General features: G+C 43.0%; 2 protein-coding genes, 1 long non-coding RNA gene and 1 pseudogene across 7 annotated transcripts; 2 read left to right on the forward strand and 2 right to left on the reverse strand.

Annotated features, from left to right (window-relative positions):
- Positions 1–1,697: 1,697 nt before the first annotated feature.
- LOC103999467 (NAC domain-containing protein 90-like) lies at positions 1,698–2,873 on the reverse strand. The gene is made up of 3 exons (XM_009421221.3): positions 2,630–2,873; positions 2,241–2,536; positions 1,698–2,152 (listed from the first exon to the last, which is right to left on the reverse strand). The coding sequence occupies exons 1-3, from the start codon at positions 2,784–2,786 to the stop codon at positions 1,922–1,924; spliced, it is 684 nt and encodes a 227-aa protein (XP_009419496.2). The 5' UTR covers positions 2,787–2,873; the 3' UTR covers positions 1,698–1,921.
- Positions 2,874–5,398: 2,525 nt separating this feature from the next.
- Positions 5,399–8,512, forward strand: LOC103999390 (uncharacterized). Of its 2 annotated transcripts, XR_010491511.1 has the most exons (6): positions 5,399–5,605; positions 5,699–5,766; positions 5,875–5,977; positions 6,178–6,280; positions 7,281–7,334; positions 7,452–8,512. It is a non-coding gene; the product is annotated as an uncharacterized LOC103999390 (long non-coding RNA). The 2 variants fall into 2 exon arrangements; XR_010491512.1 differs by lacking the exon at positions 7,281–7,334 and having other exon boundaries at positions 5,401–5,605.
- On the forward strand, positions 6,797–6,879 carry LOC135624086 (small nucleolar RNA Z266; annotated as a pseudogene).
- On the reverse strand, positions 7,737–10,816 carry LOC135581123 (pentatricopeptide repeat-containing protein At4g21065-like). Of its 4 annotated transcripts, none has more exons than XR_010491510.1 (2): positions 8,737–10,816; positions 7,737–8,302 (listed from the first exon to the last, which is right to left on the reverse strand). XR_010491510.1 is itself a non-coding variant. In XM_065127228.1 (2 exons), exons 1-2 carry the CDS (start codon positions 10,697–10,699, stop codon positions 8,299–8,301), a joined length of 1,890 nt encoding a protein of 629 aa, XP_064983300.1. In that variant the 5' UTR covers positions 10,700–10,816; the 3' UTR covers positions 7,737–8,298. The 4 variants fall into 4 exon arrangements, 2 of the variants coding, with proteins under 2 accessions (XP_064983300.1, XP_064983299.1); XR_010491509.1 differs by having other exon boundaries at positions 8,712–10,816; XM_065127228.1 differs by having other exon boundaries at positions 8,814–10,816.
- Between the last annotated feature and the right edge of the window lie 5,159 nt (positions 10,817–15,975).

Genomic DNA, 15,975 nt, shown 5'->3' on the forward strand with positions numbered 1-15,975 from the left:
GATTATGTATCAGATGATGATTGATCATTATATGTCAGGTGATGATTAATCGACGATATCCTCTTTATCAAATTTCACATTAGATATAGACTTAGCATCAATAACCAATAACTTACTTCATGACAATAACAATCGATGCATTAATACCGTTGACGCGAGCACTCGCCCATTTGAGATTCTCTGAAACAAAAATTTCTCCCGTTTAACACATCATCCGATTCTTTTCTCTCATTTCAATAATCCGATTGATTTATAATTTAAAATATTAATACCATAAATATACTTTATATCAAATCAGATATGGACCTTTTATGACCTTACCACGCAGTGCAGAGAATGAATCGAGAAGGATCACATCAACATTCCGGTGGCTTCTGATCACGTCAATATTATCCATAGAAATTTCAAGGAAACGACAAAACCACTCTCAATCAGTAAGCCAACTGCCTCATGTAGATAAGATTCTCTTGTTGGGTGCAGTGTCGAGCCATTCGCTGAAGGCTTTGGCTAAGGAGACTCGCAGTCGCACTCAGCGGTCGAGAGTCGCGCACGCGAATTAGAACGTCCCATCTTCCTTCTCTTTCGCCACATCGGAGCTCCACCGTCTTTTCCCTTTCTTCTCCCTTCTCACCGATGCCGAGCTTTCTTAGCACTGTTGACAGTGATAGAGGTGTTGAAATGTACAGACACCATAGTTTTCCTAATCAACCGACGCAAACTGCAATAGACTTGCAAGTTGGATCCAAAACAGCACCTGTTCGTGTAAACATCTTTATGCCGTGATCTCGGGGTCGACACGGCTCGTTTCGGATCCGAATGGCGGAGATCCTGTTGAAGGTCTCTCGAGGTTGCTGACGAGGGTGGCAGAGCGGATCGGGTAGCGTCGGGACTCGTCGGGACGTCCCGCGGGGAAGGGTCCCTCTCCACAGTATTGACGAGGAAGTGGTTCGGTCTTCGTACCTGCACACAGGTCGGGTCGGAACTCGGCCCGACCCCTCCGACGATCAAGTCAGTGGATGGTGAAGGGGGTCTCTTTAGCTAAGTTGTCTCTCCCCCCTTTTCGTTTAGCATGGCAGACTCGTACTCCTGATAGCGTCTGACACTGGCGTTGGCATAATGTGAAGGATCGAACCGGAGCAGGTCGTTAATGCGCCTCGGCTGACGTTCCGGTTCGTTTGACCAGGTGCTGTCGGGTCAATCGAGACATGAGGCGTCATTTAGGGCAGCTAACGTCAGCCCGAGTCTTGCCGCCATTATTATCCTCATCAGCACCCATTTTTTCCTTCTTTTTTCAACCAAATGGGTCAACCACATGTGCTTACGTGCATAAACCGAGTCCGCATATAGCAGTTATATCCGGTGAGCTTTGACCTTCTGTTGGAGCCAACCAGAATCCAACCCCAGGTGGTGTGATCCGACACAAAAGGGAGTTCCACGTATCTCCGCTACTCGCCAATGGGAGATGATGTGCAGCATATGATGGAAGGGACTGACGTTCGATTAACTTGTACTTTCTCATTAGAACAACGATGATGGGATCGTGTTATCAAACGGAACAATTAAAATGTGTGTGATCGATCCTTTTGCATGTTTTACTCGTAATCATATGTGACTATAATTTCAAATAACTCTTTATCTCTATAATAAATAAAGAAACAAACAAACATAATCCTAAGCTACACTGCACATAAAAGGTATTATATTCTACAAATATGATCGGTGATATGATTCAATTATTAGATCAAATCATATGTTACAACCAACGAACTCGAGTATTAATATAGACTCCATCCTTTATTCGCCCCTATTCTACATAATGTTAACAAACTATAGCCGTGATTACGACAATACGATAGATAATTCCCAACAACTGTCATCTTCGGAGCAAGTGCTGCCACGAGTACCACTCCTCGACGCCCATCTATGTCAGGTCATCTTCTCGTCGAGGCACCGGACGCCGAGAGCCATTCCCATCAGATGAAGAGCTGTGATGAGATGAAGACCTCGTTGCTGAAGCCGGAACGGGACTCGAGCGCGGCACCTCAGCCGTTCTTCGTTCATCAGTCACAGCAGCAGCAGCAGGGCGTCGATCGAACGATCTGACGGACTCTGATCTGGTGTACACGCGACACAAGCTAACTTCCCCACGGAGCTGCAAATAAAGACGAAGACGAGGACGCAGATGCTTGCTGCACTTGGAGAATCCTCATCAAACGTGATATAACGAAGGTGATGATTACCTTTGCAGCTGCACTTGAGATGACGCCGGTGGCCCCTTCCTCGAGCGCTCTATACTCGTTCATCTTCCACTTCGTCTTTGTGCAAGCGAGAGGACTTCCTTGGTAGAACACCATGGTCCTCTTCACGCCTATGGCCCGGTTCTCGGACGAGTACACGAGGCTGGGCGAACCGGTGCCCTTCCAGTAGCCCGACGGCGTGGTGCGAGTCGGCCGCCCCCCATTGGCCTCTCGCTCCTGCCTCGGACAGAAGAAGAACCATTGCTCTCCGTCTCGCCCGCACGCCTCTCCCGATATTGCTGCACGAGATCAAACAAGGCGCTATTCCATTGAAGAGGACATGCATGTATCTGCAACACACGATGAAGCGGGACAGAGGATGTTGTGCTCACGTGGAAGCTGCCATGGATCGCAGCAGTATACATCGGCCACAGGGATGACCCGTTCCATGTCTTCTCTTCTGTTGTTGAGCTTGTTTTGAAGATAGAAACCGATCAACTCTTCTTCCGTCGGATAGAACCGGAACCCTAGCGGGACGGTGCTCGTCATCTCTTCGCCGATCAACCTGAGCTCTGGAACTCTTCGCTGCTTGCGGGGGCTTTTGATGCTTCCCAGAATGAAAGAAGGTTTTCTTCGCTTCACCACAAGGGCTTGTGTGGATCATTTATACATTGCAGGGTTTGGGTGCGTGAAGAGAAGAAAAGGTAGAATGGTGGGGCAAGTGATGTGGAATTCAAATAGCACGGTGGAACTTTGTGGAACTTGAGCTGATGAGGACCAGATGACAAAGTCAATCACTTCAAAATTCTCCTCCCGTAGGGTCCAGTGTTCAGACACGAATGCTATAGTGGTATATTTCAGACAAGAATGCTGTAGTGGTATATGGTATATTGTATATATCGTACAAGATACAATATTGTTCTTATATATTTTTGAGAGAAACAAAACTGTAGGAAGTCAATTGTTCTTCTTTATATTTCCCCTTCTTTTACTCGGGGAGTAGTATTTGTTCTCTTGGATATCATATGCACGTAAATAATTTTTTGTATAAAGTATGCTGTACTGTAAATTCGAGCAATCCCTAAGCAGTTGTTCTAACATGAGACTCGTTGATTTTTCCACGCGCAGGTAGTCAATGACCAGTCTTTAGTGAAATTATCTGCAATCAAATGGGGGCATTTTCCTCTGCCTGTCATAGGTGCGGGACAAAGGAACCAACCTTTCTCTCCGTAAGCGCGTGATATGTTAGTAGTAGACTGATGGTTTGTAGGGAGACAACGTCGTTCCTCCATCGGAAGATTCAAAAGTGGGTACGTGCAGGCCCCCCCTTACCTTTCAAGCAGCAAATGCTGTGACGCCATTAGTAACTTTAAATTAAAGTTAAAGTTTAGTTTGCCTAATCTGTTATCATCTCTATACAAATTTACTCGATCCAAATCATCATATCGTAATGCTCCAATTATCTGGCTCATCTTTTCCTCTGTTTTCGAGACCCATGATGAAAAGGAATTCGACAATAAGCGTGTAGCGTGCATATGCACACACACGCGCCCTATCTTTTACTCAGCTGGTAGCCACCTTATATCACACGTGATGTTATTCTAGTCAAAATAGCGTAAATATCTTAAAGCAGTGAGAAATAACACAGATCGATTCAGGAACGACTGTATCTTGAATCGACATAGTCCGACTCAAAAGTGATTCAGCCCGACTCTTAGGCGATGATCCGAGAGTGAGCCGTTGGACTTTGGGAAGAAGAGGTGTACAGATGATGATCCGAAGGTGAGCCATTGTGCTGGGGTTACCGACTGAGTCAACCGAGGGAGAAGTGGGGTGATAGTTTACATCATGCTGGTAAGAGCATGAACTCGTTGAGTGAGACTGAAGAATGCTTTTGATGGGAGGAGCAAGGGGCTTATCTCTAGTCTAAGGGGGGAGAGTCCTGGATCGTTGAGTAGGTGTTAGTAGGGCCCTGGTGCTTGGGTTGAGGCAGAGACATCATTCTGTTGAAATGGGATACGTGTCTTCTCTTCCCGAGGGGGCTTAGGGCCGGAGATAACATCTCTTTGCTTGAATATTCATTGGAAGGAGTAACAGAAGGATGTGTCGCAACATTCAACCCTCCTTCTAGTACAGGAATGATAGTGTCATGAGTACTGTCGACTAATAAGTTGGTACAGTTAGTTAACTGTCGATGTGGGAGGCTTGATGAGGTGAGATTGCATGGGCTACCTAGTCATAAATCGTTCTGTTGGTGTGGACTCAGTTTGAAATGGTTGGGTAGACGAATTGAGATCTTCCTAGTTGCAAAGTTCCTCCCTAGGGGCTAGATCGTCCGGATGTCTTCGGACGATCGACGATTCTACATGACAGGTTAGTGCCGGGGGTTGCCCGGCACGACCCCTCTGATGCTTAAATTAGCGAAGAAGAGAAGACAACATTGTAAACCGTATGATTGAGTTAGTATGTAGAGAGCCCCCCTTCAGCATGAGCTGATGAGTTCCTTTTTATACCCGATACCTGGGCTTCTTATTGGTTGGCCTGGAATAAGATCAAGTTAATCACATGATCTTTTTAATCTCCGATCTTGATAAGATAGAATGGTTATTGAATATGATGGTTATTACCAATCATTAATACATGGCACATCGGGACATACTATGATGTCATTTTGGGGCTAATGACTTTTGGGCCTGCTTAAACGTCGACCTAACTAACATGGGACAAAATCGTCCCTATCAATTATAATGTAATTGAAAAAAATAATTACATAATAATATACTTCATTCTATTTTGTAGTTGTACAAAATAAACTTTATATTGCTTTCATTTTGGACTCGAGCAGAACTAAATAATACATATGTAAAGGGTTTTTGCCAAATCAAGCGGATAGTTAAGATGGAAAGGAGGAGTGGGATCGACGGTTGGTGATCCTCTCATCAGAGCCACCTTACGTGTTCGGATTTGTGGGACGTGTATCTCTGGTCGGGTCCGCAAACTTGCGCGACTCTGGCGGGTTTGGGTCCTCTTCGGCTTGAACCCGTACCCGATCCCTCGCTCCTGGTTGGAGCAACAATCCAACTCGAATTCGGATCTCGTGCGAAAAAAAGGTCCGAAAAGCAGGGGCAATTTGGACAGTTCATTGATCGATCAAGGAATGGAAACCCTGGAAGCCGACAACGGTCTTCGAAACGGTCGCAAAAGGAGGGGGGCGATGGCGGGGTTTTCTAGTCGCAGAGAGGAAGAAAGCGGCGCTGGGTTGAGTAGGGAGAGCGCGTGAAGGATGCAGATCTTCGTGAAGACCCTCACGGGAAAGACCATAACCCTAGAGGTCGAGAGCAGCGACACGATCGACAACGTCTAGGAGGGTGCTCATCTTCCGATCCATCTCTTCTTCTCCTTCAGTCCAATCGGATACTCTTTTATCGTCTTATTTCTTATTTTTAATGTGACATTTTTAGGGATTCCGCCGAATCAGCAGAGGCTGATCTTTCCAGGGAAGCAGCTCGAGGAAGGAACATCCAAAAAGGTTTAAATTTTACGATCTTGTTGCTTCTTTTTCATCTGGACTTGGGACTTTTAGGATTTTTGGCATAAGAATGACGCGAGATTTGTCGTTTGTTCTGGTGTTCTCCAGAGTCGACGCTGCATCTTGTGCTGAGGCTGAGGGGAGGAATCCTCGAGCCTTCTCTTATGGCTCTTGCCGGGAAGTACAACCAGGAAGAGATGAGCTGCAGAAAGTACGCCTGGATTTTCCACTCTTATGGATTCCATTGCTTGATTGTGGTTATGAATTGTTTTTTGATTGAAGATCGAAACAAAATTTGAACTTGTCGATCGACGGCTTCGATCGAGTACGATGGAACCGTGGGTCCAAAAAATCGAGTCTACTTAACTTTGTCAGCTGCCTTGTCTATATATTTGCAGTTGATTTTGACAGGTGGAACGTGTTCTTGGATCATCTGTTGGCCATCAGAAGTAAGAATGACACAAGTGATTCCAAAGTCCCGCAGTGTTTATAGAAGACACAGTCTCATTCCATAGTAAGAATTTCTTAAATGATAATAGCTTCTCTTTCTAACATATCAAAACGGCTCTACTTGTGTACTTTGTTCTATTACTTACTCGATTTCTTGATCTATTATTATGCACTTTCTCTTTAGAATATTGTTTGTTAAATAGCTTCTTATCTAACTTGTAGTTGTGTTACCTATTGTCTACTTTGACAGAGCTTCTTTATCATGTCTGTCAGCCATTTCGAGTAGATCATTTAGTTATAGTTAGCAACACTGCACCAGATATCTTTTTATTTTATTTTATTTTATTGAGGTTTATCATCTTGTTTTTGCTCTTTTGGTTTTTCTGAATTTTTTTCCTGCACATTGTGGTTTGTGGCTCTGAAACTTGGAGCTGTTAAACTTGAAAATCTGAATGTCTTTGTCTGAGAACAAAATCAATCACTTTTTTTTTTTTTTAACTTAGTCTTTTACAGATAATTATTTAATTTTTATTATTTTCTGTGTTGTTTTATTATCAAATTTATTGTGAAATTGCCTGGGAGGGATGATGAATCGATTAGATGTGCTAAGAAATTCTCTTTCTAATGAGCTAAACCTTCGAGGCATGATAAAAATTCTGACCTGTTTATGGCAATTGTGGGTTGTTCTTTTTTGGTTGATCTCTTTGTTCTTAATATACAAACTCCAATAAGTTGCTGCTAGCATCACTATACTTTGTTCAGGAATCTGTTAAGGTGCAGATTCACAGTAGAGCCCAGCATTTAGATGCATTTCTGCTGTCAAATAAATTGACCTTGATTTTGTGCTCCTTGATGAATCTGCAAACCTGCTTGACCTGTAGTGATATCAGCTTTGCAAATTATTTTTATGCTTTCATTGATTTTGTTCTAAGGATGAAAGCACATCCTTTGAAACAATTTCAGTTAACCTTTTTAGATGCATGCTTGAGAACTACCTAATTCTATACGGCTAATGGCGTATGATATAATTAGTGACAACTCCTTTATTGAATTTCTGCAACCAGAAATTGCTGAACAGGATTTTCTTCAAAAGGTTTTATTGGTCAATTGTTGTACGGGTAAGACTTGTGTATCCATTTTGTTGTATGATGCTTTTTTGCGTCTATGTTGTTTCGTGATGATGTTGCCCAGGAGGTGATGTTACTAATCGTTTGTTGCCTTGCCCATTTCCACAGGTGTTATGCACGGTAGCATCCAAAGGTCTCTGTTTCAAGATTTAACGTTGCATGCACGTTTAGCCTATATGACACAGTTCGTCAGGAGACAAGAAACAATCCGTGTGTGTGTGTGAATTCTTTGGCATCGTCGAGTCTTTTCCCGTGTGACTGTGTGTGTGTACACAATATTGTTGACCCAAGAAACAATCCGGCTAGCTAGATTAGTCGCAGCAGCAGATGATATGCAATATTGTTGACCCAAGAAACAATCTGGCCAGCTAGATTAGTCGCAGCAGCAGATGATACGCAATATTGTTGACCCAAGAAAAAATCTGGCTAGCTAGATTAGTCGCAGCAGATGTTACGCAATATTGTTGACCCAAGAAACAATCGACACTCATGACCCAGTGGTCTCCGAAGGGGAAAGAGTAACACAATTCTTCCACAAAAGGCTCGTGCCAGAGAGACGTACTTGCAACACCAGCTTCGATCTTCCGACCGGTGGCAACATCGGTCGTGAATGCTGTAGCAATTGTGCTCTCTCATCATTGCCATAGATTGCACTTCCAAAAGCAGAAATGGCACTGCAGGGCTTCGACCGCAGAGCATAGATCCCTTGGGGAACAAAATCATGTCGCCTCTTCATACTGTCCATGAATCCGACTTCGAGATAGCCTTTGACGATGAATGATAGCTCAGGTGAGCAGGGTTGGTGTAAAGAATTCTGCCGAGACGCTTTGCCCCGAGAATTCTGCCATGGTGGCTTCACACACTCGAATGCCAGCAACGGTAGTGAATCGGCGGCTGCCGCTGACAGAAGTGGTGCTTTCCGGAAGGATGAGATCAGTCTGAGATGATGTTGGTGTCACCTGTGAAGGCAAAACATTGTAAGAATATTTAGATGATCAAGACTAGCAGAGTTGACAGGTCAACATGCACTGATAAATCAGACAAACTATGCATTGCAGTCTGTGCTAATGTACTTTTAAAACCCATAATGCTAGAATTTAGATTCCCTTCTAATGTAGTAAATATATCAGACATTTCAGCAAATAAAATGTTTGTTTAATCTTGCTTTACACGCATGATATATTACAGAAAAATAAATTCACTCAATGGCCTAAAAGGTGCTGACTCTCATCTGGTGAAAAGAGAAAAACAAGTTTGTAACATCTTCATAAAACACTTTCACTTCTGTTTAAGACACCAAGTGATCTCTTTCTTTCTGTTCAGTAAGGAATACAAGATCCAAATTGGGGCATAACAAATGATACGTACCTTAGCAATAAAAGATTTGTATTACCTTACGTTGTCACATGCTCATCATCAAAAACTGAACCAGAAAATGAATTTACCGATATCGCAGGTTCAGTTGATCACCAGTAATCTCCGCAAGAACAAGATCCTCCTCCGTTGAAGTGGTGAAACCTATGCGCATCCCGAACTATAATCTCCCGATGCATGACAGATGATGCCAGCTTGATAAATGTGTGGCAGTCTCCACAGACTCTGAGGTTCTTAGTTATCCTTAGTGTTGTGCTCTCCGGTGTTGCAAATAGACCGAACGCAATCGCTAATTTCTCGCTGTGGGTGTACAAAAAGCCCGCTTTAAGTTCCTCATCTATGTCATGAAGCACAAAGTTTGTATCAGGAACATAACCAGCCGACTCCAACTTCTCGATCAACACCTTCAATGTCTCATAGATCTCCTTTGATCGTGGATGGGATTTGTCACCAACTCCGAAGCGATGAGTCTCGTTATTAATCTCGATCCATGTCCAGCCAGGTTTCTTCCTCAAACTCCTGCTGGCCATCAAATCCCTTACCTCGGCTACATCTTCCCACCTACCAGCATTGGCATATATATTGGAGAGCAAAACGTAATACCCAGAATTTCTTGGACGCAACTCAAGAAGAGATATTGCAGCCTTCTCTGCTAAAACTGCATCGCCATGAATCCTACAAGCTCCCAAAAGTGCACCCCAAAAGCCTTCGTCTTTTTCTAGTGTCATCTTCTCAGACAACTCAAGGGCCTCATATAGCTTACCTGCTCGTCCAAGAAGATCCACCATACATGTATAGTGTTTCACATCAGGTTTGATCGAGTAGTCTTTCTCCATCAAATGGAAAAACTGCCTACCCTCATCAACTAAGCCTGCATGGCTACAAGCTGACAAGATGGAAACAAAGGTAATCCTATTGGGCCGAATGCCGCTCTGCAACATGAGGGGAAACAGGTCGAGGGCTTCCCTGCCACGACCATGAATCCCATAAGCCGAGATCATTGAATTCCAACTGATGACATTCCTATCCTTCATCCGATCAAAGATCACCCTGGCATCATCGGCGCTGCCACACTTTGCATACATATCGATCAGTGCCGTTCCCAAGATTACATTCAATGAGAAATTCCAGCTCGATATGTAATCATGGATCATCTTAGCTTTATGCATCACCCCCAGCTTCGCACAAGCAAAAGCGACAGTCACTGTGGCTATCTTATCAGGAACAACACCTTCCCCCCTCATCCTATCGAACAACGCTAGCGACTCCTCTGGGTTTCCGCACTCTGCATAACCAGACATCATGACCGTCCAAGTCACCATATGCCTCTTTGGCATCCTATCGAACACCTTCCGAGCATCGTCAACATCACCACACCTCGCGTACATATCAACGAGAGATGCCGAGACAGAGAGATCCGACTGCAGCCCAGCCTTGAAAACAAGATGGTGGATCTCGACACCCAGTCGAAGAGACACCGTATCCCGGCACGCCCTCAGGACGAAAGGCAGAGTGAAGTTATCTATCCGCAAGCCCGAGCGAACAAAATCCCGGAAAGTTTGCAGGCAATTGGCATAATACCCAACCTTCACAAACCCGCCTACGATCACACTCCAAGACACGTTGTCGCGTTCCTTCATCCGAGAAAACAGAGCGTACGCGTCGGCTAATGCCCCATGCTGCGCGTAGATGTACACGTGTTTGTTTGCTACCCCGAGGTCGTCGATCATCGCGGCAGTGGTCGCCAAAGCGTGAACCTTCTTGATCTCTGCCGGAGATCGACATCGCACGAGGGCCGAGACGAAAGATCTTGGATGGAGGGGGGCGGGAGAGAAGGGGGTCTCTTGCGCCGCGGATTCGGTAGCCGGAAGAAAGGGGTCGAGGACGGCGGATAAGGAAGCGGCAGAGGAGGAAGAAGAAAAGAGGGATTTTTTCGCTTCCAGGGAAATGATGGAGAAGGCTGAGCGTTTGCCCTCCAACATGTCGGTAATGGCCGCTGGAGGAGCAGCCGGAGGCCGGGTAAGCACGGTGAGACATTACACGAATTACGTGACGGCTCTGAACACGATCCCACCCAACCTCCCGCCTGGAGTCGAGCCGCAACCCGTCTTTTGGCGTTCGTAATCGTGACTTACATCATGTCAAGTCGTTCCATCCGAGAGAAGTTTTCGAGGCACGAAGCCTTACCTTTACGCACTGAGGAATTCCACGTGGAGCGAGATGGTTAGTTAGCGCACTTCTCTGCTGGGAAGGTAGACGAATGGGGAGATAAACCCGGGTGTCGAGTGGCTGTCATTTTCTCGTCGCTGTAACTTTTGGTTTCTTTTAAGGTTTAGTGCGAGAGAAGGGATCCCAATGGCTTTGTTGGTGGCCGAGATGGGAGGAAAGACCAAGGGACCAGCACGGAAGCTCTTCCCACTCTTCTTCTTCTTCTCCCTCCTATTGGTTTTGTATGAGATGCAGTCCCTTGACACAAAGGGCTCAGGTATTAGTCTCATGTCATTCGATTCCTGCTGTTGTTTCTGTTAGGATCGGAGCGGCACTAAGAGGGGGGGTGAATTAGTGCAGCGGATTAAAACTTCGATTTTAATCAAAATCTTTCGTACGTTAAGAACGAAACTTGAGAAATTTAACTTGAAGGCGTGTTCTTAAAGTTGCGCAGCAAGAGCAATAAGGAACTAAAGCAGTAAGAAGATTTGCAGTAATGTAAATGACAATAATAAAAAGCAAACCAGAGATTACGCCGATTTTTAGAGTGGTTCGGTCAAATGACCTACTCCACTTGCGAGGCCCCTCTTCGATGAGGCTCCCACCTTCCACTAGCAAGTCTCTTGAAATGGAAGGGTAAACACCCCTCTTACAACCTTTTACAAGCAGCTCAACCTCTTACAAATTTTCAATAAGAAAGAAGGAGGAGAACTCTCTAGCAAATTGAAAACAAGACTTGCTAAGACTTTCTAAGACTTTTCTCTCAATCAAAATGCTTCTCAAAAGTTGTAACCTCAGCTGAGATTTGAGGGGTATTTATAGGCCTCAAGAGGATTCAAATTTTGGGCTCCAAAATTTGAATTCTCTTAGGGTTCCCGGTGCTGGCGGTTCCACCGCCCAGCCAAGCGGTGCCACCGCCCAGCGCTCGGGTGCTGGACGGTGCAACCGCCCAGCCAAGGAGGTGTCACCGCCAAGCCAGGCGGTTCCACCGCCTGGCTTTCCGATTCATTGGTTTGGCTTATTTTTCGCCCAAACCAAATTTGACTTTGGGCCCAGTTGGCCCCTAACCAGGATATAGGATTATCTCTTAATCCTAATCCTAATTACAGGTGAACTACATAAAAAAAAACATCCTAAGCAAGTTTTTTAACCGCGAACGTCGAGTCTTGTTCCGGCGAGCTTTCCGACGAACTTCTTCCGACGGACTCCCTGCAAGCTCCCAATCTTTGTGATGACTTTAACGAGTAGCCGAGCCTTCTTGGTGATCTCCGCGAGCCTCCGACGATTTCTTCGGCGAACTTCCGACACGTTCCCGATTTCTTCTCGGACGGTTCCGGCAGCATCTCCGATGATTCTTCGGTCTCTTAAACGTCCATCGAGCTCGACTCCGGTATCCTTGCTTTATGTTTTCTGGTTATCGTAGTTAATCCTGCACACTTAACTCAATAATATGGATTAGATCAAATAACCCATCAATTGATTTTATCATCAAAATCCGAGATTCAACAATCTCCCCCTTTTTGATGATGACAATCAATTGATGACGGAGTTAAACGTAACTCCCCCTATCTATATGCCATATTATGAGAAGATAAAACACTTGAATTTCATCATTGAATTCAAGTATAAACCTATAAGCTCTAACCGTAGAACTTATCGTTATTCTCATTAAGCATAATGTAAATGCGAAACTTTGATGAAAATCATAAGTTAAATGATACGGGACGAGTTTTGCCACGATAGAAGATAAAGATTTTCAATATAAATTTCATGATACCAATCTTGTGATATTTTCAGGGATTTGCAAGTTATATAAGACATTCATATCACAAATTCATATTAGCCATGCTATCGTTCTGGTGTAAGTCATCACTTCTCCCCCTTTGTCATCAACAAAAAGAGACAAGCCAGCTAATTGATGATCATAGAAAAAGGTTTAGCATTTTTCAAAGTTCTTCATTCAAATTTTCCAGAAATAGTTTGTCCAAAAGACATCATCATCTATGCAGATTAAGACAGTAGTTATCTAAAGGAAAGATCAGTTATCGTACAATCGATGACAAACATGAACTTGTTTTTGAACAGCAAACAGGACAGAATAAAAAGATACATCAATTTAATCCTTAGGAGGTAATCCACAGTGCTGATACATGATATCTATTTTTTCATTCATCTGTCGTAGTGTCTTCAAAATTTCAACTTGTTGATTCTGAATTTGTTCTTGCTGTGATTTGATCTGAGATAGCTCCGCCATAATGATATCTTCAGAGGAGGAAACAGGAGCTGAAGGTGCTGCTCCAAAGGGACTAGGAGGAGGAGATTCATTTCCCATAAGAATTGGTGTTTCGGGTTGTTCTATTTGTGTAGGAATTGGATCCGTTCTTCTAGGCTGCCTAACCCATATGCCATTGCTAAAAGTGCACCTAAGTTTTTTTAGCAGGTTTTTATTTATTATGTTATATCGATCATTTTGAATAGATTCTTCATTGGGTGGAATGCAAATGTCATAGGCATGAAGAATTCTAGTGATTAACCTCCCATATGGCAATATAGTATCCTTAGTCATAATTTCCTGCATGTGTTGGCGAATCAAGTACCCGAAACAATTATGCTGACCGGTCATAATCCAATACATGGTTCCTATCTCTAACTGACTTACTTCGTCAAGATGAAATTGTTTGGGGAATATGATGCTCGTGATAATGTGATGAAGAATTTTAGAGTTGAAAGGCATTAAGTGTTCACAGCTCTTGGGTAGGAAGTCAAGGTTTGGATTTGCAAAAATTGTTTTCACGGCTTCGGAATAGGTTGCTCCTATTTTTTTGACGTCCCATTTACCTTTAAAATAGCAGCCCCTATCTTTTTCAGTTATGCCAATTAGCTCACAAATGGTGCTGTCAAAAATTCTAATGGGTGTTCCTAGAATGTAAGTGCTTAGGCTATCATTGTCTTCATATAGGTTGGTATAGAACAATCTCACTAACCGTGGATAGATTGGTTCATCTATTTGTAGTAGAGGTAGAGCTTCTAGTTGAGCAAACCATTTAATTGGATCTAAGTCTTCTAGTTCATCCAAATCAATGTATTTTCCCTTATGGACACATCGTATTTCAAATTTTGGAAAGCTAAGGGCTACCTCTTTTGATCTAAAAAGGTCATGGTTATATGAATCTCCTTGAATCCTTATTCCTTTTGATCTCTTTGGAGCCATTTTCTAGACAGGATGATGATACCAATTGTTAAAAATAAGCAAGAGAAAGAGAAAAGAAAGGAGGGATTTCAAGAGTTACCTCGTGGAGATTATGTTGAGAGATGGAAGGCTTGGACCACCAAGAATCCTTCTCCAATGTGTCTAAGAGTTAGAATGAGGGTTAGAAGAAATTGGGAGTGGGTTTTGAGAACTCTCTCTTCGGGTTGGGGGCGGTGTCACCGCCGGCCCTAACCCTTTGGGTTAATAAGGGTTGCTCGGTCGGTGCCACCGCCAAACCGAGCGGTGTCACCGCCTGGCGCCCGAGCGCTCAGGCGGTGCAACCGCCAAATCTGGCGGTGCCACCGCTGGCATCCCGTGGAGGAAAAAAAATTTTCTTCCTCACCCTCCCCTTTTTTTGTTTGCTTCCCTCAAGATAATAGATTATACTTTAATGGATCATTTTGAATTGAAGAAGAAATCAAATCCATAAAGGAAAGGAAAAGAACGAGTCATTTTTCGTGAAGCTCATTTTAGGGACAATTTAACATGCCTAATTCCCTTCTAATGAATTCAAATTGATCTTCGTTCAGAGCTTTTGTGAATATATCTGCTAATTGATGCTTTGTGTCAATGAATTCTAGAACAACATTATTGTTAAGGACATGATCGCGTATGAAATGATGCCTAACGTCGATGTGCTTAGTTCTAGAATGCTGAATTGGATTTTTAGTAAGACATATGGCACTAGTATTATCACATTTTATGGGAATATTTTTAAAGTGAATTCCATAGTCTTCTAATGTATTCTTCATCCAAATGACTTGTGCACAACATGCACTTGCAGCTATGTATTCGGCTTCTGCCGTAGATAGTGCAACTGAATTTTGTTTCTTGGAAGTCCAAGAAACAAGTGCATGTCCTAAAAATTGGCATGTTCCGGATGTACTTTTTCTATCTATTCTGCATCCGCCAAAATCGGCATCCGCATAGGCTATTAAATCAAAATTTTCAGATTTTGGATACCACAATCCTAAATTTGAAGTTCCTTTAAGATACCTAAATATTCTTTTAACACTTTTAAGATGAGATAATTTAGGATTAGATTGAAACCTAGCGCAAAGTCCTACACTAAACATAATATCCGGTCTAGTCGCAGTGAGGTAGAGTAGACTACCTATCATTCCCCTATATGTTTTTTGATCGAAACTTTCACCATTTTCATCCATATCTAACTTAGTCGCAGTACTCATAGGGGTGTTTATTGCTTTTGAATTATCCATGTTAAATCGTTTTAACAATTCTAATGTGTATTTAGATTGGTTAATAAATATACCATCCTTAAGTTGTTTGATTTGTAATCCTAAAAAGAAAGTTAATTCACCCATTAAACTCATTTCAAATTCAAGACTCATACATTTGGCAAATGATTCACATAGTGATTCATCCGAAGAGCCAAACACAATATCATCAACATAAATTTGCACAATAAGAAAATTATTTTCAAAATGTTTAATAAACAATGTAGTATCAACCTTGCCTTTGGTAAAATTATTTAAAATAAGAAAGGAACTAAGCCTTTCATACCAAGCTCTAGGAGCTTGTTTTAAGCCATAGAGAGCTTTAGTCAATTTGAATACATGATTAGGAAGAAGAGAATTTTCAAATCCGGGAGGTTGTTCGACAAATACTTCTTCGGAAATAAAACCATTCAAGAAAGCACTTTTAACATCCATTTGAAATAGTTTAAAATTATTACTACTAGCATAGGCAAGGAGCATCCTTATGGCTTCTAATCGAGCCACGGGAGCGAAGGTTTCTTCGTAATCGATACCTTCTTCTTGGTTAAAACCTTTGGCCACT

The sequence above is a fragment of the Musa acuminata genome, chromosome BXJ2-9 (genome assembly GCF_036884655.1).
Source record: "Musa acuminata AAA Group cultivar baxijiao chromosome BXJ2-9, Cavendish_Baxijiao_AAA, whole genome shotgun sequence".
In the NCBI taxonomy this organism is placed as follows: domain Eukaryota; kingdom Viridiplantae; phylum Streptophyta; class Magnoliopsida; order Zingiberales; family Musaceae; genus Musa; species Musa acuminata.